This window comes from Anguilla anguilla, chromosome 9 (assembly GCF_013347855.1).
Source record: "Anguilla anguilla isolate fAngAng1 chromosome 9, fAngAng1.pri, whole genome shotgun sequence".
Lineage (NCBI taxonomy): Eukaryota > Metazoa > Chordata > Actinopteri > Anguilliformes > Anguillidae > Anguilla > Anguilla anguilla.
In genome coordinates, this window is record NC_049209.1 from 29820623 (window position 1) to 29847454 (window position 26832).

At 44.9% G+C, this 26832-nt stretch overlaps 1 protein-coding gene across 2 annotated transcripts in view; it reads left to right on the top strand.

The window, feature by feature from the left end:
* Positions 1–26832, top strand: part of LOC118234967 (collagen alpha-6(IV) chain-like) — a 67186-nt gene that overhangs the window by 38429 nt on the left and 1925 nt on the right. For both annotated transcript variants that reach the window (XM_035431863.1, XM_035431864.1), the window contains exons 7-44: positions 248–373; positions 589–654; positions 1049–1084; positions 1715–1777; positions 2099–2134; positions 2535–2576; positions 4435–4524; positions 5119–5172; positions 5772–5834; positions 6408–6452; positions 6550–6603; positions 6886–6958; positions 7205–7315; positions 7474–7620; positions 8242–8340; positions 8599–8756; positions 9256–9435; positions 9853–10036; positions 14220–14291; positions 14937–15044; positions 15411–15632; positions 16737–16898; positions 17407–17574; positions 18025–18168; positions 18979–19101; positions 19892–20073; positions 20314–20377; positions 20522–20596; positions 21636–21851; positions 22366–22437; positions 22706–22825; positions 23687–23803; positions 23906–24067; positions 24315–24413; positions 24899–25045; positions 25336–25452; positions 26001–26192; positions 26319–26605. In XM_035431863.1, coding sequence (XP_035287754.1) covers positions 248–373; positions 589–654; positions 1049–1084; positions 1715–1777; positions 2099–2134; positions 2535–2576; positions 4435–4524; positions 5119–5172; positions 5772–5834; positions 6408–6452; positions 6550–6603; positions 6886–6958; positions 7205–7315; positions 7474–7620; positions 8242–8340; positions 8599–8756; positions 9256–9435; positions 9853–10036; positions 14220–14291; positions 14937–15044; positions 15411–15632; positions 16737–16898; positions 17407–17574; positions 18025–18168; positions 18979–19101; positions 19892–20073; positions 20314–20377; positions 20522–20596; positions 21636–21851; positions 22366–22437; positions 22706–22825; positions 23687–23803; positions 23906–24067; positions 24315–24413; positions 24899–25045; positions 25336–25452; positions 26001–26192; positions 26319–26605 — 4476 coding nt within the window. The remainder of the gene's footprint in view (positions 1–247; positions 374–588; positions 655–1048; positions 1085–1714; positions 1778–2098; positions 2135–2534; positions 2577–4434; positions 4525–5118; positions 5173–5771; positions 5835–6407; positions 6453–6549; positions 6604–6885; positions 6959–7204; positions 7316–7473; positions 7621–8241; positions 8341–8598; positions 8757–9255; positions 9436–9852; positions 10037–14219; positions 14292–14936; positions 15045–15410; positions 15633–16736; positions 16899–17406; positions 17575–18024; positions 18169–18978; positions 19102–19891; positions 20074–20313; positions 20378–20521; positions 20597–21635; positions 21852–22365; positions 22438–22705; positions 22826–23686; positions 23804–23905; positions 24068–24314; positions 24414–24898; positions 25046–25335; positions 25453–26000; positions 26193–26318; positions 26606–26832) is intronic.

Genomic DNA, 26832 nt, shown 5'->3' on the forward strand with positions numbered 1-26832 from the left:
TCTCAGTTTGTATTAGGGTGAGGTGCAGTCACAACAGTTTTTAACAACAGCATTTTCTGAACCTGGAGTGCTTGTGCAGACTTTCTTCAGATGTAGGTTATCGTTAGCGTGTGGACAGGAGATTGATTCACACTACCGTTCCTGGAGCTGAGATGTGCTGATCCTCAGTATGGGAGGTGGTGGGGGGGGGGATGAGGTGGTGTTGTCAGCTTCTCCTCTTCTCACGGGTGGTGCTTTCCGCTGGCAGGGCACGCCAGGCCAGGAGGGTGGCAGGGGTCCACCCGGGCTGGATGGCTGCGACGGATTTGACGGCATTTCTGGCGACCCGGGCGCCAGGTCTCCAAACGGACAGCCGGGCGTCGCAGGTTTCCGGGTAAGAGGACTGCAGTTGCGGCCTGCTGTGTAGCTGGCTTTTACACTCTTATGAACTGCTGGTCCAATCTCTTCTCTTCCTCCCCCCTCTCTCTCTTTCTCTCTCTCTCTCTCTCTGTCTGTCTGTCTCTCCCCATCTCTCATACTCCTCTCTCTTCATCTCTCTCTCTTACTCTCACTCTCTTCTTTTTCGTCCTCCTCTTTCTCGGTCTTCAGGGAATACCTGGACCCAAAGGTCAGAAGGGCGAGCCTGTGTACACTGGACCGGGCTACATCCCCAGGGTAAGACCTCCTGTCGTTTGTGCATATCACATGTACACACATTGCTCTCAGACCGTCCCTGCTGACGGTGTACCTTCCAATCAGAGAAGAGGAGCGAGTGGATTAAGCCTTGAGGCGGGAACCCTGAACTCTTCTGCCAAGTTGTTTTCTTTTTTCAGTAAACTTTTCTGATGATAGACATCTTGGACATCACCCAGTGATGGCATTATGTAGATAATATCTGTGAGACTTAATTATTCTACCCGTCAGTCTGGCTCAGGCCGACTCAACGGTGCACTCTAAACGTTGCCGCAGAGTCTGAACGTGACAGTTTGGCGGTGTGGAACTGGCAGCGTTTGAGGATGCCTCTGCCCCACGGGTGATGTAATGCAAGCTTGTTTTCTTTTCATTGCAGGGAAATCCTGGTCTGCCTGGATTGGACGGTCTGATTGTAAGTGTTTTAATAATAAAAATATGATTATTAATAATAACTAATAATTCAGTGATATGACTTCTTACATGGCAGTTATATACACCGCTGGGTGACATTGTTTGGGAGGCTTGAAGAGCAATGGCAAATTCAATATTGAGGCCATGTTCCATACATTCCAAAAGTACCATTCTAATCATGCATACATGCTCTATAGTTTTTATCAGCTTCATCAAACACATTTTTTTCTGGCTAGGATACTGATGTAAATCCTCATAAGACGCAGCAATTCATTTTTGTTCCCTGTAGGGGACATGAGCCTCTGGTCTTAATATCAAAATACTATGATGAAACATACCCTACAAGGGAGTAAAATTCAGTAAAAATAAAAAGTAATATTTTTGAAAATATCTTCACTGTTTTGTCATCCAGTTCACTTGTATTTTGTCAAAAAAAAATTTATCAAATACTTATACTTTCTTTGGATATATTATGGGTATATGTGACATTATAGAAAATAAAACAGGAGGCTTTCATTGTGACTTTATCGGTTGGCAGTATTTTCTGTTGGCCAGTGATGGACAAGTGGGCACCGCCTGAAATCAGATTCCTGATGTTTCTCCTGTGGTCTGCCCTTGTGATCTCTCCCAGGGTCCCAGAGGGTTCCCTGGAAGCCCGGGTCAGGCTGGTCAGAGAGGGCCTGATGGAAGGCCTGTACGTGCCTTATAATCCCGTCAATCATCACACTCATCATCTCTGCGTTTTCATCCTCATCTTTGCTGTCTCTGTTAAAAGTACTGGTGTTTTGAAGTCAGAAGTTGCTCCATTTTCTCTGATCAAAGTAGCTGAGGAACATATCCATGTGAATAGTGCACTTCACAGAAACTTACTTGTATTTGAAATTTATCCTACTTCCATGTAGTTATCACGTGTCTGTTTTTTTTTTGTTTGTTTTTGTTTGTGCGTACTCTGAATGTGGTCCAGAGCTTTTGTTTCAGCAGTGGTCTTTGTGCTAAATTTGTCTGTTTCCTGCAGGGTGCCTCTGGTCTTCCCGGTCCTCCCGGTCCAACAGTAAGTCCAGAAGCTGTGATGGGCTCACAATCCTCAAGTGCTGCTGTGAAAAACATTTGTTCAGTGCTGGGCCCTCAGAATTCAGTACCTGCAGTACCACCTCCTTGCACCAGGGGCAGAATTACAGTAGAATACAACACTGACCCTAATCTGTGATCAGTGATGCATTCTCTATGGTCATAATCCTGTTATTTATTACTTTTATTTATTGATTACTTCCGCCTCTGTCTGTCTGTTTGTTGATTGGTCTGTGACAGACATATCAGGAAAAGTAATTGCTGGATTTCCATGAAATTTGCTGTGCACATGTTCCTAAGGGGAAGAAATTTGTTGATTTCGGTGACCTCGTGACCTTTCCTCTAGTGCCACCATCAGGCTTTTCCACCTCTTTCTTTTGCAGGGGGGTTCCGGTGTAGGTTTCAAAGGAGAACATGGAGACAGGGTAACATATCCCTTTCCACTTTACACAATAGCCACATTTAACCTCACACAGTCGTTCTTCATTTATTTCTTATGATAATAATTATAAAGTCCAGGTATTGTGTAATTATTGTGTAAGAGAACTCTCCTCTGCATGATGTCTACATGACAGTTTTTCTGTACAGTATTAGACTCTGTCTTTGTCAACGATTTGAGATTTGTGCGAGTGCCTTTGTGTATGCGTGTATGTGTGCATGTGCGTGCACGCGTGTGTGTGCCTGTGTGTGTGTGTGTGTGTGTGTAAAAGAGAAAGCATATTTTACTTATGCCTGTTTGTCTGTTATAAGTGCAGGTCTCTGTGAAGGTGATGTGAAGATGTAACCACTATGCCTGTTATAAGTGTTGACATTTCAATTCACCCTACTGCCAGAATTAGTTTGCTAATTAGAACAAGGCACCAGGCTCTATTTTGAGGAAGCAAATAGGCCGTTGTTAATGCAAACACAATTGTTGCAAGGGTAGACATGGGTGGAAGGACGTTTGTGCTTGGAGTACCAATTTTCAGCCCTGTTTTTTAGAGCTCCCCGTGGGTGGGAGAAAGGGAGGCATCATTGGTCATTTGGAATAGTGCATGGCACAGTGATATCTCTACGGATTGAAGGGGTCTGAAGATTCAGCCAACTGAAACCATGTCTTTGCTTAGACAGAACCAAGAATTCTTCTTATTTTTCTTTGAGTTCATGAGCAATAAGAAGAAAAGGACAGGATTCAAAAAGGGAATGATAAGAACAGATGTATATCAACTGGACAGAAAAATAGAAAGCGCAAAAATGCCACTACTGCAACAACCAATAACTACTACTAATAATAATAATAATGAATGAACAACCTTGATCTGTTCTTTAACAGTAATGCTGGACCATTGATTTCCTGGAGAACATGAGAGTAGCTAGTGAGGGTCAGAAGGCAGAGCATGCGCTGCAATACATAAGCAAAGAATGGGAAGAAGGGCTACTCTCTCTGACCATTCGTTTAATGAGAATGTGGAAAGCATCGTGGTCGACCAGCGTCAGCTCGTCAGCATCGTTACCACTCCTGCGACTCATCAAGCAGATGCTGCTTTGATGCGCCGTGTGGTGACACGATGAGAGCTGTTCAACTTTCCACAAGGACAAGCTGAAAGTATGCTGTCACTCATGGCAAAGTGGGTGGTCTTTACTGCCACACAGAAAACAACTTCTGCAGATAAAATTTTGCTGACAGCTATTTTATGGCTCAGGCGATGAGTTATGAGCACATGACTCAAATAGCTAAGCTCAGGATAAATCAAAGATCAACACGATAGTTTTAATGAAACTTAGAAGTAGATGTTACTGAAGTGTCATACTTTAGTACATTTCTACTGTCCTTGACTGACTTGTTCAGATGTCACATTGGCAGTAATTGGTCTATTCTATGTTATAAAACGCAACAGTAGCAACTGCATATTTGTGCTTTCTGTGCAGAAGACCTATAAGCGTCCTTAAAATACCAAGGCTGATTCAGACATGCTTCTTATTGACCTGAACCGCTGTTTTCCCTGGTGTTTGCCCACTGCCTTTGTGTCCTACTTATAGAGCCCACGGGGCTATAGGAGAGCATGATATCAATCTTAAATGACGGGTTAAATCGTGATGCACTCATACTGTAATTAAACCTTTTGAAGGCTTTTTTTAGTATTTCACTTCAGGCAAACCAACTGATGTGTCTGCAGCAGAAAACCATGAAGCCTTTACACAGGGATGGAAAGAGAGTTCTGGGAAGATAGCGAGTGTGGTCTCCCATAACCCCAGTGTGTCCCGTTGTAATTGGCTAATAGCTGTGTTCCTTTGGATTTTTAGGGGGATGTGGGTCCACCCGGGCCCAGGGGGGTGCAGGCTGAAGAGACTCTTTTGTACTCACCTGTTAGCTTATACTTCAAAGGAGAAAGGGTAAGAAGCAGCATCTCAAAAACCAATGATTGGGTATACCAGCTGAGGTTGTGGGGGCGGGGGGTGGGGGGGGGGGGGTTGTGTAGTTTAACCAGTATCGCATTGCAAAATGAGACCAAATGCGAAAACTAAAGTGAATTGCCAAGGCAGCATCAGAAGATGTGGACCATCTTTAACACCAGACATGTTTATCAAAGAGTAATGTTGGCTATGTGATCACAAAACGACAGAAGAAAAACAAATGTTTTGAAAGTCTAGTTAGCCGCAGCAGCATTTTAAATCATGCATTAAGAATAAGCTTGTATGTAGTAACATATTTATCAGCATTAAAACCAATTGGAAAATTTTGGTTTCAGTTGAATGGTCTCCACAAGCATTGATGGGTCGATAGATTTCAGTGAAGGTGCAGCAGGACGACAGGTCGTTCTTTGAAATGTACTCCACTTCTTTGCGTACAATACTTGCAATTATAAAACCTTCAGCGGAGGATGAGGCCATTTTCTGTGCATGTGTTCAAGGTGACAGACGTTTCTGTGGACTGAGGTGTATTTTATTTCTTGTAACTCATGAACGTCCCCCTTCTCTCTCCGTTAGGGTGACCCGGGCTATAGGGGCCAACCAGGTCTGCCAGGAAGGCCCGGTATTCCGGTAAGGCTGCATGCCTTGCTGTGTTTGGTTCTGTATTTAAGGCATGCCTTGCTGTGTTTGGTTCTGTGTTTTAATGGGTCTGCGCTGCAGGGTGTGGATACCCTGGGACCTGGAAACTAAGGGAGTTCCTTAAACCTGGGGTGGGGGGGTGAGGTTCGGTGGTTCCAACACTGACAATCCCTTTTCCCCCCATATTTCATCATTGTGGTTTGTGCTGCAGTTTTTACCTGTTTTAACTGTAATCCAGCTCACCTGCTTGTACTTCCTGATAGTTTTTTTTATTTTTTATTTTTAAGAAATTAGGAAATGGAAATAGGAGTCACAGCTGCTCTAATTTTGATGTTGATTTCTTTTAGTGGAATTATTGTTTGTGTTTTGTCATTGAGAAAAACATAGTGTACCCACATGCCACTGGGTTGGACAGGTACAGGGCAAAATAGTGGGACAATGACAAAATGCATAGAATACCCGCACACACGCTTGTGGTTTATTCAAGAAGCAACATTTCAACCAAAGAGGTCTTCATTAGGCATACTAAGATTTCTTTATATATATTTTCTTTTGCTATGTGTTTTTTCGTTGTGTGCTGTCGTTTTCAGGGTAGCTACGGTTACGGGAGTGAAACGGGCGAGACTGGGATTCCTGGACTTCCAGGCGGGCGGGTCAGTCACCTCAACATGCGCCAGTGTTTTTCCCGCCAATACAGCAGCAGTACTGCAGCTCCAGGACTGTGATACTGAGACACTGAAACAGCATGACTCATGTGTATAACACACACTACACTACTAATGAAATCATGTAATTTATTTATTTGCTTAGCTGGAACCCGTAGCCCACACTACTAAGACATTCACAGGCTACTAAGATTTCACAGATACTGGCTTACTCAGCCTAAATGACTTACCTAATCAGTCACAATTCATTTTAGATGCTGTTTTACATATTGTAATTCTGTTTTTTTGAAGTATTGCATAAATATTTTACTATGTATTTACTAAATACAGCTTAGTTCTTTAGGGAATGCCCATACAGTACATTCCCTAAATAAATAATGTGCATACAGTAATAGCAAAGTTAACCTGTAACAAGATTTGCAGTTTGGTTGTTTTGAAACATATATTGAAATAACACGTCCAACCACAAATGTTGTGTTATTAACTGCTACTGAACTCTTATATGTGTTTAACTCTGTTTTTCCTGTTTGACGGCATATTTGATTTCCTGGTTGGTCTCAGGGTGCCCCTGGTTTAGATGGAACCCCGGGACCTCCCGGTGTAAAGGTAAGGCTTTTGCAACCCTGAGACAATGGGAGTTTGGTCATCATTCTTCCGGCATGCAGCTGAAATTGTGTGTGTGTGTGGGTTTGCTTCTGTATAGGGGTTACCTGGTGATCCTGGATACGCTGGAAGATCAGGATACCCTGGGCCAAAGGTAAACAATGAAATAACAATAACAATAAACAGGACAATACAAGATGTTCTGCTTGGCAATCCACATATGAATCACCAGCAACATATTTCCTGTGGAATACTGCCTCACCGATGCACCCTACAAATGGTCCCCAGAAAAAAAGGGACATGCTCCCCTCCACTCAGTGGAAAGTTTGGGCTTTTTATGTGTGATACATGTCTGGTTGAGTTAGCATGTGCGATAATTGCTGTTGTGTTTTGGTGGAATGAGTGAACGTGTTATTGGGGGGGGCTCTATTTTCAGGGGAGTCAAGGAGACACAGGCCCCCCTGGGCCCCCCAGCTATGGCGGGTATGGTCAGGGAGCAGGTGCACCAGGTTTGTCTATGTTTGAATTTCCTATAAAAATAATAATAAATAATGTTTACTATAATAGTATAAACACTAATATGGTGGTGCTAAGTGGTAAAACTGGTGGTTTATAGATATTTTCACAAATCCCTTGAGCAGGCCGACATTTTATTTTCACAGTGATCATGAAGTTCTGTGTTGTTTCCTTTTTTTCCTCGTTTATAATTTCCCATGCTGTCACCTGACCTGTTTTTCTCCTGTGATTGGCTGAAGGTCCTCGTGGAGACCCAGGAATTCCTGGTGCTCCTGGTGCACCTGGTGACCAGGGACCATTGGGGTACCCAGGGCAGCCTGGACCCCCAGGGCTCCCCTCTTACTACTCAGGTAGAGTAACCATCACGCAGTATTAATATGTTTATAACCTATGATGCACATGCACTATGATCAACAGGATCATAATGCTGACGATCCACACGCTCTTAATTTGTTTATTTTGAACTAGCCATTTCACTGTTCCACTCATTTTCTCTCTCCTCTCTCAGGTCAAGTTCTTACAGGCTTCCCAGGCACCCCGGGGCCAAAAGGGGAGAAGGGGGAGCCAGGTCGCCCAGCTTATGGCAGTCCTGGTGTTCCAGGCAGCGATGGCTCTCCAGGGTTCCCTGGTCCTCCTGGTCCCCCAGGGCTATCATGTCAGTATTTACCCATTCGGTCCTACTGACTCTGTTCAACAATGCAAAGATGATGTGCAGTCACTTTCTACTGGCATTTAAAGGGTAAACACTGGCAGGACAAATGCACCTGGACGTGAGTGTTTGTGGTCATCTGGTTTAAATTTTGTGGTCTTCAGCAATGCCCTTTACGTTACACCAAATCTTCATTTAGCATTATGAAGATTATGAAGATATGGTGTCAGATAAGTGGTTTGTGATTTCACTCACTCATACTACCGCTAAACTGAAATGCTGGTGCACTGTGCTGTACTCTGTGGCATTACCAATGAATGTGGGGAAGTCAATCACTCTAAATTGTTTTGCGGGCGGTAAGAGAAAACGTATACCCTTAAAACTGTGTATCATGTATGCTTCTTTAACGAATGTACATATGTACATTAGGACCTCAGTAGAAAGCATGGGAAAGGTGCAAGGAACAGAAAGGAAAAAATGGAAATGATCAAAAAAAAATCTCTCTCCCTCTCTCTCTCTCTTTCTCTCTCTCTGTCTGTCTGTCTCTCTCTCTCTCTCTCTCTCTCTCTCTGTCTGTCTGTCTGTCTGTCTCTCTCTCTCTTTCTCTCTCCCTCTCTATGTCTCTAGCTTTCCCTGGGCGTGCTGTACTGCCTGCTATACCTGGTCCTCAGGGCCAGCCCGGTCCCAGAGGGCCACCAGGGGGCTCAGGATACCAAGGGGCAAAAGGTATGACACCCCACGCGCCCTACAAAACACCTCGATCCCTAAAATACAGCCCTATCCCTACAAATACACCCCAGCCCCTACAAATATGCTACTTCACCCACACATCCCCCCCTCCCCCCCCCCCCCCCCCCCCACGGAAAAGGAAGATGTCGGACCGTATGAGGAGCGGTGAGAGAGATGCGTTTTCACGTGAGCGATGCAGGTGTGACGCTGCCTCTGCGTTGTCATGGTAACCTCACTGCCTTCCCTGCTGTGCAGGTGAACTGGGAGACTGCCGCTGTAACGCAGCAGCGGGGATTGGGGTGCCCGGGTCTCGGGGCCCTCCCGGGGTCGCGGGGACACCCGGATTCTTCGGCAGGAAGGGTGAGAGAGGAGACACGGGGTACCAGGGACCAGCTGGCTCCCCTGGTCCAAGCGTAAGTCAGAATGGGAAACTTTTTTTTTCCTTTGCCTTTGCCGATAGAATAACCCTCCTCTTAGAAACATGCTCAAAGTTTTCTAATCGGTGAGAGTTTCAGCAGCCAGAAAGTACACATCTCATTGTGCATTCCAAAACTAGATAGAAAGAGTCAACATTTAATGCAAGGGTAATATAGAGAAATATAGAGAAATTGGTTCCAAGTTATTCATGCACTGAAGCCACTCAGGGACAGTGGAGCAAAGCCTCATGCCGGCAAGAATGCTAGCAGGCCTGGCTAACGGACAGCCACAGCATGCAACTGACTGGTAAGCGCTGATGATGAAGTACAGACAATCGCTAATGTTCACTAGAAACCTAGTGAAAACCTAATGCAAACCTAATGCAAACCTAAGGAGCTAGCCGGCTAGCACAAGCTGAAGAGGGTGTCGATTGCTTCTGGCCACTTCGTGAACCAGTCCTTGCGATGTTGTGATGTTCCACTGTTTCCTTTCCAGGGAGGCCCGGGCTCTCAGGGCTATTTGGGACGAAAGGGGGAGAAGGGAGACTCTTTTGCCTCTTCAGCCAGGGGTGTGAAAGGGGAACGGGGCAACCCCGGACCACGGGGGCCTCCGGGGCAACCAGGACGATCTGGTAGAGACGGAGTCCCCGGAATCCCAGGAGCACAGGGAGTCTCTGTGAGTTAAACTGTCTTACCAAAAAAACACCCATATACCCCAAATGATCCAAACAACACAAAACGGATACCCCAATATATTCACAGAAAACACCCACGTATCCCAAAATATTCAGACGCCCTAAAATCCCTACACACTCCAAAACACGCACAAATCTTGTGGTGCCCAACCACCTAAAAACACCCACAGACTCTTAAAACACCTGCGCACCCTTCACCCAAATTCCATATGTGGATTCTAACACAATAAAATGTTCGGTGTCGAATCAACTGTTACAGGGGAGATATGGTCCCTATTGGACTCATATGTACTTTGTTAGAGTGGAATTGACACTAGACATTTCAATGTGCAAGCACCCCACTTAGCCCCTCCTCTTAATCTCTCTCTCTCTCTCTCTCTCTCTCGTGCACTCGGTAGGGTGACAGTAGTTATGGGGTGGCAGGGGACAGAGGGTACCCTGGAATCCCTGGTGGAAAAGGGCAGCCGGGGTTGGCTGGTGAGCCTGGCATTGGGTATGCAGGCAGTGTGGGCATCCGTGGACCGCCTGGAGATCCCGGTTACACTGGCGCCCCTGGAACTCCTGGACGCACTGGAGAGCCAGGTAGGAAGTCACGAGTGTGTGTGTGTGCGTGTGTAAGAAATTAGTGCGTGAAAGAGAGTGTGGATGCTATTTGTGTGTATGTGTCAGTGTGAGAAAGTGTGTGTGTGTTTGTGCACCTGTACGTGTGTGTGAGACATAGAGAGCAAGTATGTATGCTTGTGTGTGTGTGTTTGTGTGCAGGTGTGCATGTGTTTATATTTGGGAAAGTATGTGTGTGCGCATGTGCATATGTTGATGTGTAGATGAGAAACTGTAAGTGTCTGTGTGTGTGTGTGTGTGTGCGCGTATGTTTATGTGTAGATGGGAAAGTGTATGTGTGTGCGTGTGTGTGTCTATGCATAGATGGGAAAGTGTATCTACATGTGTTTGTTTGTGGGTGCTCTGTTACAGCCTCACATAAAATAAATGTTTATTTTGTTCTTCATCATTTTATGTTGAATTTCTCCTCTCTTCCAAAGTCCTCAGGTTGCATAAGAACACCACCCCTTTTTTGCTAAATCTAAAGCATGCTAAAAGATTCTAGTAAGATATTCTAAAAACTTCAATAAACCCTTGCGCTGATTAGGATATAAATGCCTCCTGATAGGGCAGGTGAACAGCTCTGTAGTACTACTTTCTTTCATTAGTTTTGCATTTGGATCTCCTCTATTAAATTCTTAACTGACTCAAAGCCAATTTTCTTAATAACTCCTGAAATTATGCTGTAGCTGTTGCTTGAACTTCTCCAGAAGAGAAGATGGCAGAGTAGATTTTCAGTGGAAATGTTTCTTCATTAAACACACATTGCGCACATTGCACATGTCTGAAGCATGTCTTATGGTGCGTGAAAGGCGCTGTGAGGTCTGTCTCACATTGCTCAGCACTTGCTTTAGCTGTGCTCGCGGTCAGATTCTCTCTATTAGAAGTTATGACATGGTTTTTATTGCATTTTAAACTCAATCGAGTGTGTGTGTGTGTGTGTGTGTGTGTGTGTGTGTGCGTGTGTGTGTGCGTGTGCGTGTGCATGTGTGTGTTTTGATTTTATAGTTATCTTTAACTTAGTTGACTGTTTCGCTCTATTAATTTGTCCATGAAGCAGGATCGGTCCATTCCAGGGGATGAGGGTGGCAGGGGTGTCTCTGAAGGGCAGTCACTGAAACCCCTTTCACATCATGTGCAAAAAAGCCCAATTTACTGCCCCACTCTAACCAGCTGTAACCAAATATATACATCACCCCAGTCTAAGGTTCTGAGCTGCTTTTCATACAAATTCACTTTAATATGTCCTCTAATATTTTAAATATCTCTTAAATATTTCAATGATTACTTTAATATCTTATAGGTCACTTTCATACCACAGAAATCACAAAATGCTTCCCTGCTTCATACATATTTGGCAACCAATACCAATTTGTGTGTACCCTTAGGACCTGCTACACAGATACACACCCTGTTGCACCATCCGCCACTGTTTTGACATTTTAATGGGGCCTAAGAACAGGTCACCTGACTCGTTTTTATGTCTCTGATTGGTTGATGTTGAATTGTTGCCAGAAAATCTTGTTCTTTGATCAAGCTTTACTAGATATCCAGCTGATACAATGTGTTCTGTGAGAAAACATTTCCAGCAATAATTTAAAAAAAGATGTTCATACACTGAATAACTTTCAAAAGTCACATCAATTTATTAAATAAAAGTGCAATCTGAGCTTTAGGTCTGTAGACCTTCGTCAGAGGTTTACAAGTGGAAATGTGTGGGTCAAAGACTATTTATATAAGAGGTTCCAGCCAACAATTATGAAAATAATCAAATTAAAGCAAATAATGTTATAACAAAAACACAGTTAAACACCATAAACATTTGTGCAAAAACATCAACCAGTAAAAGACAGTTTTCATGCATCATCTGTATACAAAAGTAAATATAAAGAAAATAAACAATTATCAAATTTTTTATAACAATTTTTTTCTATTAGAATATTTATATAACCAAAAAGCAAAGATAAGAACCTTCTTCTCCATCTGGCTATATAAGCCAGAGGGCAAATGGTGGATTTGACTGGTCAGTGTGAATAGCAAAGGTAGTATAATGTCACTGAAGGGTGAAGCTAACATTTTGGACATGTGTTTAGATGTGAAAGGGGTTTCAGGGTGCAAACGCAAATCCGTCCCCACGCTCCTATTAAAACAGATTGGTTTTACAGTGAGACCAAAAGTCTCTCGCACTATGGGGTCAGTAATAATGCCCACCCTCCACCTCTCTCACCGCTCTCTCCCCTTGGGAAGGAAGCCCTTCGATCCTGCGGTCGGGCCGTAGGCCAAGCGACGCCTTTTGCTTTAACAGAATGAGCTTGGTCAAGCCTTTAAGTTTGATTGTATGCTTACTGTAGACATGCGACTCTTGAGTGAATGATTGGCTCTGCTCTCGCCCTCCTGTGCATGTTGTCTGAGCAGGTGGCTGGCGCTGTGGGGAGGAGGGGGTTATTGCGACCTCTTTCACTGAGGGAGGTGAGACACCAAGTGCTGCAGCCAGGACTACTGGAGTGTCTTTCCGTGTCACACCTCCAAGTTTGAACACCTCTCTACATTTTGGGTCAACAGAACCCCCCCAGCAAACTTAGGTTTCATGTGGTGTGCGATTAATATATAATTACCTTGTGTGAGAACAATGCCTCAGAGGAGCAGATACTGTAGCCCAGAACAATTGCCTCTTGAGTAGCAGTGGCATACAGCCACATTCAAATGACAATATCTGTGACATCATTATAGATATCTTAAAAGATATTTTGACTATACAAAATGTATTTGCAGATATCTTGAATTATCATTGTTCCTAGTCAGATAGTTATTGCAGACATCTTGAATTCCATTCCGACTGGTCACATTGTAATTGTGACTTGCCAAAATACATTTGTAAATATCTAACATGCAATTATGAATGGTCATGCGAAACTATTAAATATTAAAAGGGCTTGCCCTATCAGAGCTGCCATAGAGCCAATGACATCATTATCAACAGCAGCCCACAGCTGCATTTGAGTCAATGACATCATCAGCAACAGTAGCTAGAGCTTCTTTAGAGCCAATGATATGATCCGGAGTAGCAGCCCAGTGCTGACTTGGAGGAATGACATCATCAGTAGGGACAGGGGCTTGGTTCTGGGCTACACACTTTCTAGGCATTTTTCTCAGTCTTGAAGGTAATGTATTATTGATACTACACAACATGTGACAGATGGATGGGGAGAGAGAAGGCTGCCCTAATTCCACTTAGGACCCCTGTTCTAATGGCCGCTCATCTTTCCACTTTGGGCTCAGCTGGGGAGCCCCTGGTTGCCTCTCGCGGCGCTCCTCACTCTGCCCAAAGTAGAAGATGACGAGTTCCTTCCTGGAATTAGCTTAAATGAATACTTTCGCTTGAGTACTGTGTGGCTCTGCTGGGTGCTTTAACATTGGAGCACAGGAGGACAGGTGAGGAAGTCAGAGGTGGGGGTGGGGCATAAGAGCAGAGGCGGTGTTAGGGGACAGACAGAACGTGAAGCAGCATGCGGTCCTGGCGCTGAGTGGGTAAAAGCCTCTCTTGGACTGGTAATGATAGCAATAACACTGCAGAGTTCAGTTTCACTCCAGGCCGTTGTTGTGAATCTGCAACAAGGACTAAGAATTACCACGAAAGATTGTGATTGATTTATTTCATTTACTTTTTGGGGGTCCAGTGATAAACAAGGCTAAGCATTGCTAACTGTGCTGTCTGGTGTAACCGTAGTTAGTTATTGTTATCATTATCAAGTATCCAGTAATAAGGGTGACCAAGGCTCCATGCTACTTACACTACTTGGGGTTCCTACTGAATGAACTGTACACAGGAAGTGTCCTGGCACCACTTCCCTTAAAACAATGGTCATAACATACATTTTAATCTTCATAATGACATTAACCAAGCGCATTATTACAAATACTAGTAACTCGGTCCCAGCATAGTTGTGACTGAGGCTGTGTTTGATGCAAAATATTGAAAAATCATCTGAAAATAAAAATGGAAAATAACCAAATTAAATTTTAAAGTTAAAAAGCACATAAATAGGGAGGCGATTGCAGTAGTGTAGTTTTTGTGCTTGACTGTACTGAAGGGGCTCCAGCGTATGGCCCTCAATCGTGGCTCGCGACACAAGTCCCTTCTCTAAGCCTGCTGTGATGTTTACAGGAGATATTCTGCCGTGTCAGTACCCAGGAGAGCAAGGTGATCCAGGACCCCCTGGCTACCCCGGGGCTCCAGGTAACGCTGAGCCGTTGGATTCTCTTCGTCTGTGGCAGCTCTGAGAACAAAAGGGCCGGTCCTCATCATTAGTTAATGGCACATGTCTATGATTTTTGTTTGATTGATGATGCTTATTTGCCTGAATTTGTATATTTAGAAATGTAGGAAACTTTTCCAACATGTAATAAATGAAGGACCATGTTATGTAAATGTATGGATGACATGTTAAATGTATGTATGCTGAAAAGCACTGACTAGAATTTCTATATATATTTTTAAATGTTTTAGCCAGTAGAACACTTTCTACTGGCAAATTTCTACTTTTGTGGATAAATGAGTATTTATCCACAAAAGTTGCACACAAATGTTTTTTCAGTATTCCTTCAGTGTGGTGGACTGTGGCAAAAGGATGTGTCAGAAAAAATGTGCTGGTATCTGACTCTGGGCAAAATAGAATATCGGAGATATACATCATTTAAAAAAAACAAGATTTTTGTACATTTCATATGTTCCGTTACAAGGTGTTATTTTTTCATTGTTTCAATGGGAGTAGTTTTTCTCCAATGGAGGGACTGGGGATTTAGAGGTGATAAACACTTTTGGAGAGCTGTCTGCTACTGTGGCATACTGACGGCCAGTGATTTCTCTAATGATGTGACTCAGGACCAAAAGGGGCACCTGGTTTCCCTGGAGCTGTAGGGAGACCTGGGTTCAATGGCCCGAAGGGCGAAAGAGGAGACTATGGCCTTGGAGGATTACCTGGACCACCAGGTTGGACCAACATCACAGCGAGCTGGACACCTATTTAACAGCAGTTAACTCAATTACATACAATATGTGACTCAACGAAATACCTGCAATATGCATGGCACAAGTAGTCATTTTTGGTAAATTATTTTATTTGTATAATTGTTGCTTTATTACCCAGCTACATACATGTTGTTGTCCATTAATACAACTGTGCCACATTGGATTAGACCTCCAGCCTTTGGGGTTTCAAGAAGAGTATGTTAACTGACTTGCCACACAACTGCCTAAAAACCTCTCTTAATGAGAGACGATAGAACATGAGCTGTCCCTCTGTCTTGTCTCTCTTTCTCGGAGTGGTTGGTTCTGACGTTTGGTTCTGGTTTTCAGGCTTCCCGGGCCCTAAAGGGGAGTCAGGAGGTTCAGGGCAGCCTGGTGGGGGTGGCCAGCCTGGGGGCCGAGGGAAAGACGGCCTGCCAGGGCTGAACGGGCAGAAGGGGGAACGGGGCGAGGTTTACGGAGCTGTGGATGGGAAACCAGGCCTTCCGGGTCTAAACGGAGAACCAGGAGACAAGGGGCCATCCGGAACACCAGGCCAGCCAGGCGCACCAGGTCAGCCCCACAGCTGAACCACACTTTAAACATTCAAATCCAATCCTTCCCATGTGAATCACAAATTCAGTCTTTTTTCCCTTCACTGAAACACATTGGGGCCAGATCTACTTACATAAAGTCACAGTGCAAATTGCCGGCTGATGAGGGTATGTTAGTGTGTTCGCAGTCTGCCTGAAATTAATGTGTTATTTGCTAAGACTACAGCTAATTAAGCACTCATCAAATGGTACTGAATGGAATTGAATTAATCCAGATGCAAGATAGTGTAATTTTGCAAGAAGCTTGACTATTGCTGAAATGTAATGGGAACATTGTGTTTGAGGTTCAAGGACATCTTTTATTTCTCCCAGAAGAGTAATTATTTTTATGGCTGGGTGTTTGTCACTGATTCTATTTTTGTATTTTTTTAGTAGTTATGTTTCAGCTGTTTTGGATGGTAACTATAATGCAGCCTGCAGTCAGCCTGCAATCTGACAACAGTGTTGATTCAAAGTACTCTTTCTGTAACTATGGTAACATTGTCGGAGACAACAGGTGCTCAGTCAAAGACTCAAACCTCGCAACATGTACCAAATCTAACTTAAAGAAATGAAAACAAACATGCAGTAACTCTGTGTCATTTCTGCCTCATTTGTCAGTGAATTTTAACAACTTTGCTGTGGCTGCTTCACAACTTTAGCCAATAATTCCTGTGACAAATACCCAGCCTTTATCGCTTGGCTACAATAATTGATTAATAATAATTCATATTAATAATCTGTACCATTTGATGATTTCTTGCTCTTTGATACATAAGGTGCATGTTTCTGGGACAGAATGTGTCATACCTGCATCTGAAAATAGTTACAAATGCTTAGTAAATCTGGGCCATAGTTTGTTAAGAACAAGCAATTAAAGCATTTTGTCAGGCCACCAATCTGAATGCCGATTAGGACAACAGTCTTGACAGCCAATCAGGATAACTAATCAGGACAACCAGTTAGGACTGATGGTATTGAATGTTGGCCTTACCGCCATCTTCCAGTGGTGTGGGACCATTGGGACCTCTGAGTCTTCTGGCGTTTGGCACTCAGCACATCGCTGTTCTTTCTGTGACTGCAGGCGAGGAAGGCCGTTCAGGCTACCCGGGGGCAAAGGGAGAGCGTGGTGTGGATGGGATCCCAGGACTCCCAGGCCTGGTTGGCGCACCTGGAGAGGGCAGCGGGGTGGGATTACCTGGGGCAGTTGGAGCCGCCGGACCCAAGGGCATTTCTGGATCTCCAGGTAAGATAATGGTCTGGTTGGTAAATTCTCTTTTGAAAATCTGTCTCTGAACATTTTTTCTTCTTTGCCTGTTTTTTTTCACTCTTTTTATTCACCCTTTTTCACCCTCATCAACTTTGTCATCTTCATCTCCCCTTTCTTCCATTCTGGGGTCATCCTTTTTTTGGTATTGGATTGGGGAACTCCCCACCCTGTGCCCCCCAGTGCATGGGAATCCTGGCATCGAGGTGTCCGCTACCCTTCCATCTTTCTTATCTATTTGAGACTCCAGCCTCTTTTTTGATTATGACCTCAGTAATTGCCTAAACAGAGTGTAATTACTGTTACCATTTAGCGTATACACTACTCATGAGTGTTGGACAGTTAGTGTGTGATTATAAGTTGAATAAGGGGCTGCAGTATGGGGGCGTGATTGAGGACGGGGAGGTCAGGATTGCAGGGTGGGTGTGCTTTGCTGGGTCTCTGGGGTTTTTCTACTATATTTGATCGATGTGTGTTGCGGCTACAGGATACCCCGGAGCCAAGGGGGAGCGGGGTGACCCCGGTTTTCCAGGGCCCTCCGGTATCAAAGGCAGACGGGGAGAGCCGGGGACCCCTGGAAACCACGGAGGACTGGGTCCCCCTGGACCGCCGGGTGGGTCAAGAGAAGGCATCCCTGGTGGACCTGGAAGAAAGGGTATGAATTTATCATCTCTCCACTTATAAGTTAATCTCATATCCATGCGCTTATGAAGTAGCAAGCATTCAAATGCGGGTGTGTGGGTGTGTGCAGGTGTGTACATCTATGTTTGAGGTTTGTTGTGGAGTGTGTAAAAATAAAAGTTCAAAAGCTCAAAATTTCAAGGCAACTTACTTCACTAAATTGTAGCTGGGCTTAGATTTTTAAGTCATTATGCCAACTAAAATTAATTAGCGGTTCTGTACAGAAAACCTAAATTTCAAAGATTGAGTTTTAATTTAAACAATGAAATGTACTAATGAATGTTAGTTAGCATAACTAAATTAAAAAATCTTAGCTCAAAACTAAAACAGTTTGTGCAGTAAGTTGCCTTGAAATATTGAGGTTTTTTTTTTACAGTGTGTGTCTCAGTATTATAGCTGATAAACTCTATTTTTCTGTCTGCAGGTGAACGAGGCTTTCCTGGACCAAGGGGATTCCCAGGATTGGGAGGACCTCCCGGATATGCTGGTGCTCCAGGGTCAAAGGGTGCTCCGGGCACCCCTGGAAGGGATGGCATTCCAGGCGGTCCCGGAGGGCCGGGAGCTAAAGGTAGCCCACCTGACATGTTCACCTGGGTCTAGGCTGGCCCCCACTGTGTGCTTAACATATTCCTTCATTTTAGAGTGTCTCAAAAGCAACAGCTTCAAATTTGATCAAATTTAGACAGCTGGACATTCTCTGATGCCAGTCAAACACAGAATCAGGAGTGCCTTCACAGAGGCTCAGACCTGCAACCTTAGACTGTCAGTGTAGGTGAACTGAACTCTGGCTGTACCGGTGCTGACTATGTCTAGCCACTGTGAAGGACATTGTACAGTTCGCCAAAGTGTGTCCAGTCAGCAGGGAGGGTGCAGTCGGCAGAGATTCTCCATTTCTTTGCGTAAGAGTGTGGCAATGACTGCTCGGCTCAGAGAGAAAAGAGCTTGGGGGATTTTGGCGCTCTCAAATTGATAGAATGTTCTTGTAGCCAGACATGCCTAATGCAACTTGGAGAAATATATCTCTGAATCAATCAGTTGATCAATCAGTCAATGATAGTTTGAAATCCATTTCCACTTGCAAGTCCCCAGAGAAAATTAAAGCAGGAAAAATGTATATTACCAAAATAGTAATAGGACTTGCACCTTGATGTGAACTATTTAGCCCCCTAAGAAAATCAGGTATGAACTGTGCTATATAACTATACATTCACATTAAAAAATTTACTTTTTAAAACAAGTAAGCACTGATGATAAGTGTTGATATTCAGGAAGGCATTAGGAATTAACAGAGGCGGTCTATCATCACATTAGTAAGGATAGGAGAATCAGCTAGTTTGAGAATGTGAGTCTTGACTGAAACATTATCTTTGTGTCCCAGGGGATGTTGGGAGTCCGGGTTTTCCTGGTTTGCCGTCTGTACCGGGCAGAGTCAGTACTCTGGCAAAGGGTGACCCCGGTGACCCTGGCTTCAACGGGCCTCCCGGATACCCTGGGCCTCGAGGTACCCTAAAACTGCGAACAGCCACAATGACATCCTAATCTGTCTCATTCCAAGTGTAGTTCTTTCAACCCTTTTACTGTTACTGTACTGTTTATTGTTTTGCCGTAATCTCTTATTTACCCCGTCTCCTGTAGAATCATACATTGTGTGACGTGTTGAGAAAACATTATATTAAATAGCAATCAAGTAGAGTACCGCTTCTAGGATATATAAAGTGGAGTGCGCAGTCAGGAAGACAGTTTAGCCACAATCGCCTAAAAAGATTTGGATTTTGTTAGTTACTCAGAGATCATGCGTCTGTGATTGGTTAATTAAGTTCTACCATTTTATAAAGGTACAGTCATATATAAGTAACTTTGCATTCACCTGACAGGATCTAGACCCTGTGAAAAAGAGGCTCCATTCATGGAGCTTAGTAAATTACCATAATCAGCCATGAACAGAAAAATTTCTCAAACACATTTTATTTTGTGTCACGGTAGATGTTATTCTTATTTATTTAGCCAAAATGTTTCACTTTTAGCTTCCTAACAAGATTACCAATATGCGCTTTAAGAGACTGCTAGCCATTCATATACCCTAAGGTATTTATATAGAATTGGCATTTAAAAGAGTTAACCCTTTCAATTAATTTAGCCTTGAACCTAAAAATGCTCACTAATTTTTTTTCTGAGAATCAGCTTAAGTGAATTTCATGTTCTTTCAGCATATAACCAGTAGCCTACAGTGGCTGAAATGATCTGGGTTGTGGCTGTCGTATGATTCTGTATTCCTGTTGGGCGGCCCATAGGTGATAAGGGGTATCCTGGCAGCCCTGGTCGTCGGGGGTTACCAGGTCTGCCTGGGTCAGCTTTCACAAGGAAGGGGGAACCCGGAAACCCTGGCTACCCCGGCACCACTGCATCTCCCGGCTACCCTGGACCCAAAGGGGCCCCTGGTGGCTCTGGCTTTGCTGGCTCTCCAGGACCAAAGGTACATCCTTCACACAGTCCAGAGGCCCAGTTACTGATTCCACACTGAGGACAAATGTGAGTGGCGATTTAAGCAAAGATGCAGGGGTGTTTAAGAGCTATGCTGTTAAAATTGCGATGTGTTGTGTATGATGCTCTACACCGACACCTGTGAGACATGGACCATAAATCCACGGACCCCTCAGAGATATCCTCAGGGGTGCACGCAGGATGCTGATTAGAATCATCTGCTGTATCACAGGGTGACAACGGAAGTCCTGGAGCACCTGGGTTCCCAGGAGGGGCAGGGGCGCCTGGTCAAAAAGGTGAGCACCTGCAGCCAATCACTGCCTGAATGATGACTGTTCTGGCCTATTAATATTGCCCCAGTGCACACATAAAAAATACTCCCTTTTATTAGGATGTGGTGCTCAGTGGGGCTAATATTGAATTCCTTCCTATCTCCATAGGTGCGCGTGGGGACTCCTTTGGTTATCCTGGAGGTCCTGGCAGTAAAGGTGTTGCTGGTGACCCTGGATACTCAGGTAAGTCCCACTCTTTCCTCAGTGCGAGATAGTATTCTGGGCTGGCAGACCTGCACTGTTAGAAGTAAGTGATGCTGCACATATGTGTACTTTGCAGTAAAGAGCTCTTAGGTATAGTATTGTATGTTATGTTTCACTGAGGGAAAATGGTTAAATAGCTGGAAAACTGCAGTGCTTTTACATTTGCATTGCATTTTTAAGGTAATACATTAATACTGCATTACTCTGTTCACTGTGAGCTTTAGTACCATGGAGTTACATGTATAAATTACTGTTTGCGGGGTTATTTCTCTGGTAGTTGTGTTGTTTATTATCTGCAAGGCAGGAAATTGTTTTATTTTTTGCACCCAAAACTACACAACACTATCCTGCTTGTATCTATGGCTTCCCCTTTTGCAAGGTTGTGTCTGCAGCCCATTCCCTCGCTGTGTATCTATGTATGTAGTGTGGTTCTCCGTGTTACATGCATAATTCTTCATTGTTGGACAAAAAGACATACTAACTTATTAACATATTTTACATATATATAACATATTAGAAAAAAGAATTGCTAGTCCAATAGAAATAAGTGCAGTAGATTGTCTGCGTCATATACAGTACAGCGTAGCAGCAGTAATATAATGGGGAAATCAAGCATTTTATTTGGTACTGTTAGAATGACAGTGTTATGCCCCAGAATTTAAGATCAGCTGAAAACAATAAAATATAGAATCTTCTTGGAAAGTAATATACTGTGACTTCTAAAGAGGAATTTTTAAAAATGTGCGTAGGAACCCCAATGTTATACAAGCCCTTTGTTTACCATTGACATTCTCATAACTTTAAGCATGTCACTGTGCTTTATGCATTTGGAAGGAATAGCAGGTATTGAGGTTATGAAGGAGTTGTTACAGAGCCCTTTGTAAAAAAAAAAACATCTGCTGCCTCAGCCCCCACCTTCAATATACCACTCCCTGTCTCACCAATATCACCTCCCTCCCCCAACCCCCGAACATCTCATCTCTACTGTTTTAGTATGGTGTGCCCTTGTTTCCTGTAGGCAGACCAGGGGGTGTGGGGTTCCCAGGAGATGCTGGCAGACCCGGAGGCCCGGGGTACGGCGGTCAAAAGGGCGAGCGGGGCGACTCAGGGAGGCCGGGGGGTCCCGGCTCCCCCGGGTACCCTGGCAGTAAGGGTCTCCCAGGGTTTCCAGGACGGTCTGGGCTGTCTGGTGGTCCTGGGTCCCCCGGAGCTCCAGGTGGCTCCGGAGAAAGAGGTGAGGCTTACAAACATACATTATTTCATCCAAATGCTTCCAGAGCTTAATATGCCTTGCCGGTTTTTTTTGGCCCAGTTTTCTGAAAGCTGCCCAGTCCTTTTGTAATACCTGAATGTCCACACTTGGTTCAGAATCAACATGCATATTTAGACCAATTAGACACATCAAACTATGGACAATGGAGGCAAAACCCACCCATACAATTAATAGAAGGTCATAAAATTGTGATTGGCAAAACCTGTAGCTTTGGAGGAACTTTTGTTTTTGCTATTTCCCTTCTGTATCACTGAAGGAAAAGAAGAATAAATTCAGTCAAAGCATTAGTCAATGCAAACTGAATGCTATCAGTGTACATCTGGTACTTAAAAACACAGACACGTCGATTTTCAACTCACCAATATAGATGACGCTGGATTGCTGGTGTCTTTATTTTAGTATGTGCATTGTGTGCGGTGCTGGAGTTGGTGCTCATGCGATTACCCTTTTTACCTATTTACCTATTTTTGTACAGGAGCGCCTGGCTTCCCGGGTCTCAACGGGTTGAATGGACTTGGAGGGCCAAAGGGGCTGCCAGGAACCCCAGGTGAGTGAGTCTGTTCTGGTAATATGAGGGAGAAGAGAGAGAGACAGAGAAACTTCACATTAGTTCAGTAAAGATTATCAAATCATGTGAACCCCACTCACTCATGGAGATAACAGCTTCCAGTTTTGATGTTTAACCAGGCTTGACAGTCCCACTTTTGTCACCATTGATACACACAATGGAAGTCATGAGATTTTTGCATCTGAAATTTTAACGTGCTGGTCTTACCATCCCACCCCCCTGCCCCCCCCCCCCCTCCCCACTGCAGGTGTGTCTGGGGCAGGTAGGCCTGGCTCCCCAGGACCCAATGGGCTGAAGGGAGAGAGAGGAGGCTCAATTTCAGGAGGTCCTGGTTACCCTGGTGCAAAGGGAGAGAGAGGACTCTCAGGTAAGGAGGAAAAGATTGCAGAATAATTATGGGGTCGTTCTCTTTGGATACAGCCCTTTCCCTTTCACTTTATGTAGAAAACACAAGTGTGTACTATACAACATTTTCCCCAAATCTGCACAAAAAATCACTGTAATCATTATTGTAATATAACCATAGACTTCTGAACATAGTTTTTTAAAGCTTATTAGTAGGGGCCCAGTTTTATTTAAGTGTCATGAGCCAACATGATTTCAATTTGCATTAGCATCTAAAACACCATGGGGCACTGTAGTCATTGGATTTGTTGCAATCACCTGACTAATTATGAAAATAATGATCAGTAGTGACCCTCATAAATGCAGTTGGTTAAGGTAGTACATCAGGTAGCGGAAGGAATGTAACATGGACCAAATGTCAAACACGAAATAGTCTTTGAGCAACTTTGAATGGGAGACAGCTTGTCAAAAGAGGCACCTCAGTACATTACATTACAGATATTTAGCAGATGCTTTTATCCCAGGCGACTTTTTTTACATTTACATTACATCCATTTATACAGCTGGATATATACTGAAGCAATGCAGGTTAAGTACCTTGCTCAAGGATACAACAGCAGTGTCCAATCTGGGAATTGAACCTGTAACCTTTAGGTTACAAGAACAGCTCCTTCCCCATTATACTACACTATCGCCCTCATAAAACTGCCATAAATATCTAAACTTCAGAAAGTGAACTATCCCTTTAAGGCATATCTGTAAAGTAATATAACACAAATGATGCTGTATGGGGCTGTATAGTGGATTGTCTAATAATGTTATTACGAATAACACTGGAGATAGTGTCTAAAATAAATAACACAGGGGGTATTATGGTCCTCAGGTGGAGCAGGTCATCCGGGGCTGCCTGGTGCCACTGGTCCAAGGGGGTACTCCTACGAATCGGACACCCCAGGCCCCCCTGGAGATGGGGGTCCGCCAGGGTATGACGGAGGGCCAGGTATGCACCCGAACTCTTCATTGTTCTCATCCCCATTTCATGGCATGTTATTCTTTGTGGGCTTCGACTTTTCCTGTCTCATTACCCCTATTTGTTCTCCAGGTCCTCAGGGCCCCCCAGGCCCTCAAGGACCTGCAGGCCCGGGCAGTTTTCCGGGGGACCCGGGAGATCAGGGATCCCCTGGGTACCCAGGGAAGGCAGGTGAACCAGGTGACGCTGGGCTGCCAGGATCCCCTGGACAGCCAGGTGGTGCAGGATTCAAAGGTGAGCGAAGAGAGGGTATTGGTTGGTGGGTCGGGTGCAAGGGAGCGGGTGCCCAGAGATTCATTTTTTGCTGCATGAGAAGGGGGAGATTGAAGATCCATTGTGCTATTGGGCTAATGCTATTGATCTAAGCAGGATGGACTAAGTAAGTCTAAAACATTTGCTTTACTGTGAAGAGAATGGGTTTTTTGTCTGGATAATTCGGCCAGCATACTTAATTCATGCCTTCTGTCATTGCGTGGTGCAGGAGAGAGAGGAGACACTGGATACACTGGTTCTCCAGGACAAGCTGGGCCACCTGGGGACCCTGGATACGGGGGAGGCAGGGGCCCAAAGGGTTCACGGGGTAAGACACAGACTTGGCTCTTTTTTTTTTTTTTTTTACAAAAAAAGTACATATTTGCAACAATGACTTCTAAACGACTTCATGTTGTTTTGAAATTACCTATCGATAATTGTTTGCAAATTAATATGTGGCACTGCATTTGTCAACTGTTTTGCAACAGTACCAACAGCCTTCATGTGAAGTGTGAACTGTTTGTTTATTAATGTATTTATGACCCATTACTTATCTATGAGTAAGTAAAGGCACATAAGAACAGGGGAATACTTTTATTAACATGGGTGCACTCTTTAATGATGGTGATTTTTTAAAAAAATGTAATGCAAGGGGGAGATAAAACACCATTCAGGATGGCCCTTTCCTGGCGACAGGTCAAGCAGTCCCTCACGTCTATCTCTGCATGTACCTGCACAGAAGATGCATCTGATCAACCAAGCGATGGTTTCTATCAAGTTACCAAAAGCTGGAATTTTCTCCTTCTGTTCTAGGGCCCCCTGGCCTGAGGGGACGGCCAGGCGAGACACGTCCCCTCGTGGTATTACCCACGCCTCACGGAGAGCAGGGTTCTCCTGGTTATCCTGGTAGCCCTGGTGAGATGGGACCCTCGGGACCGCCTGGAGGGCCAGGTCGACCAGGTGAGAACTGGAATGGGAGGGTAGCCAGGGTTTAGGGATATCACTGAGTGGTAATGGTAAATGGTAAATGGTAAACAATAGTGAAAGTGAAAACAATAAAGGAGGTTGTGTGGGTTTGTTTGTATTCCTTTTAAAGCTGTACATTTGACTCCTCTTGGTCGGTCTAGCAGGACAAGAGGTGATCTGCTTTCCCGTCCTCATTCATTGCCGATGTCAGTGAATGGGTCCATATTTGTAAATTTTCTGGTTGAGTTTAATGTTTTTCAACAACTTCTCTGATCGAATGTCAGGTGCGAAAGGCGAAAGGGGAGCCGCAGGTAAACTTGGACCCAATGGGGGGGCAGGTGGCCCAGGACCTCTTGGAGACCACGGACCTCCTGGCTTCTCTGGACGACCAGGAGATCAGGGTACGTGAGCAAATGTAACAAAGTTTTTAAATTGCCTTCAGTCATATTTATTCAGAAAATTTCCCTCCCTTATCAAGGGTGTCAAAGTATGGGGCATGATGACTCAGTACCGCCATCAACATACAACAACTTTGCAGCACCAAACATCAGCTAGGATGGAGCATAGGGGAGGTATTGTTACCATGGGAATGATTGTATGGTTTATATGCAAACTGCAGCCACTCGGCAGGAAAAAACACATTTGTGCTTGCCACACACCATTCGCAGTGTGAAACCTACCCCCCTCTACCAAGGCACCTCCTGCCATTGCCCCCTACTGGTGCATTATGCCAGCGGCCGCAGCTGCTGTTCCCAGGGCCTTCCATCTAAATGCCGGCCAACCGCCACCCCACTCAGCCTTAGCAGCAGAGTCCATGGGGTTGTGTGACCGGTGATGTGGGGTGGTGTGCGGTGTTGTGCATTTACCATGCCGAGGCTGTCAGACACGCGCCGTGTGCAACAGAACCGTCCATTGAGCGCGTGCTTTGAGCCTGCTCTCTCTCCCTTAGGCCAGCCCGGTAAACCAGGGCCCCCTGGTCCCCCAGGGTTCACTGGTAGGGCTCCGAGCATCGGCTACACCCTGGTGAAGCACAGCCAGTCCACCCTGGTGCCCGCCTGCCCCCAGGGGATGGTCCAGCTGTGGGATGGGTACAGTCTGCTGTACGTGGAGGGGCAAGAGAAGGCCCACAACCAGGACCTGGGTGAGTGCGCCGCCTGCTGGAGAGCTGAGGGGATTAGCGTAGCCGTGGGATGCAGGTGAGAGAGGGGAGGTGACCCTTCGTTGGCTCTGTAGCTCTGACCCGTCGCATCGCGCGTCCGTCTCCCAGGCCTTGCGGGCTCCTGCCTGCCCCGCTTCAGCACGATGCCCTTCCTGTACTGCAACGCCGATGAGGTCTGCTACTTCGCCAGTCGCAACGACAAATCCTATTGGCTATCTACGACGGCTCCCATTCCCATGATGCCGGTGGCGGATCAGCAGATCGCGCAGTACATCAGCCGCTGCTCAGTGTGCGAGGCGCCCTCCCCGGCCGTGGCCGTCCACAGCCAGGACCTCACCATCCCACCCTGCCCATACGGCTGGAGGAGCCTGTGGATTGGCTACTCCTTCCTCATGGTAAGACATATGCTGCTGCTGATTGGCTGCTTCCTCCTCGCAGTGAAGCATGCCCTGATTCTGTGATGAATCTGACTGAATTCAAATACAGAGCCTAATACAGCTTTGTAAACATTACAGATTACACTGTAAAGCTTTCTTTACATTGCTGATAGTGATGGAAGTATTTGTGAACCCCACGGTGGATGGAGCCACCACATTCAATCAATGACTAATTTGCATCAACC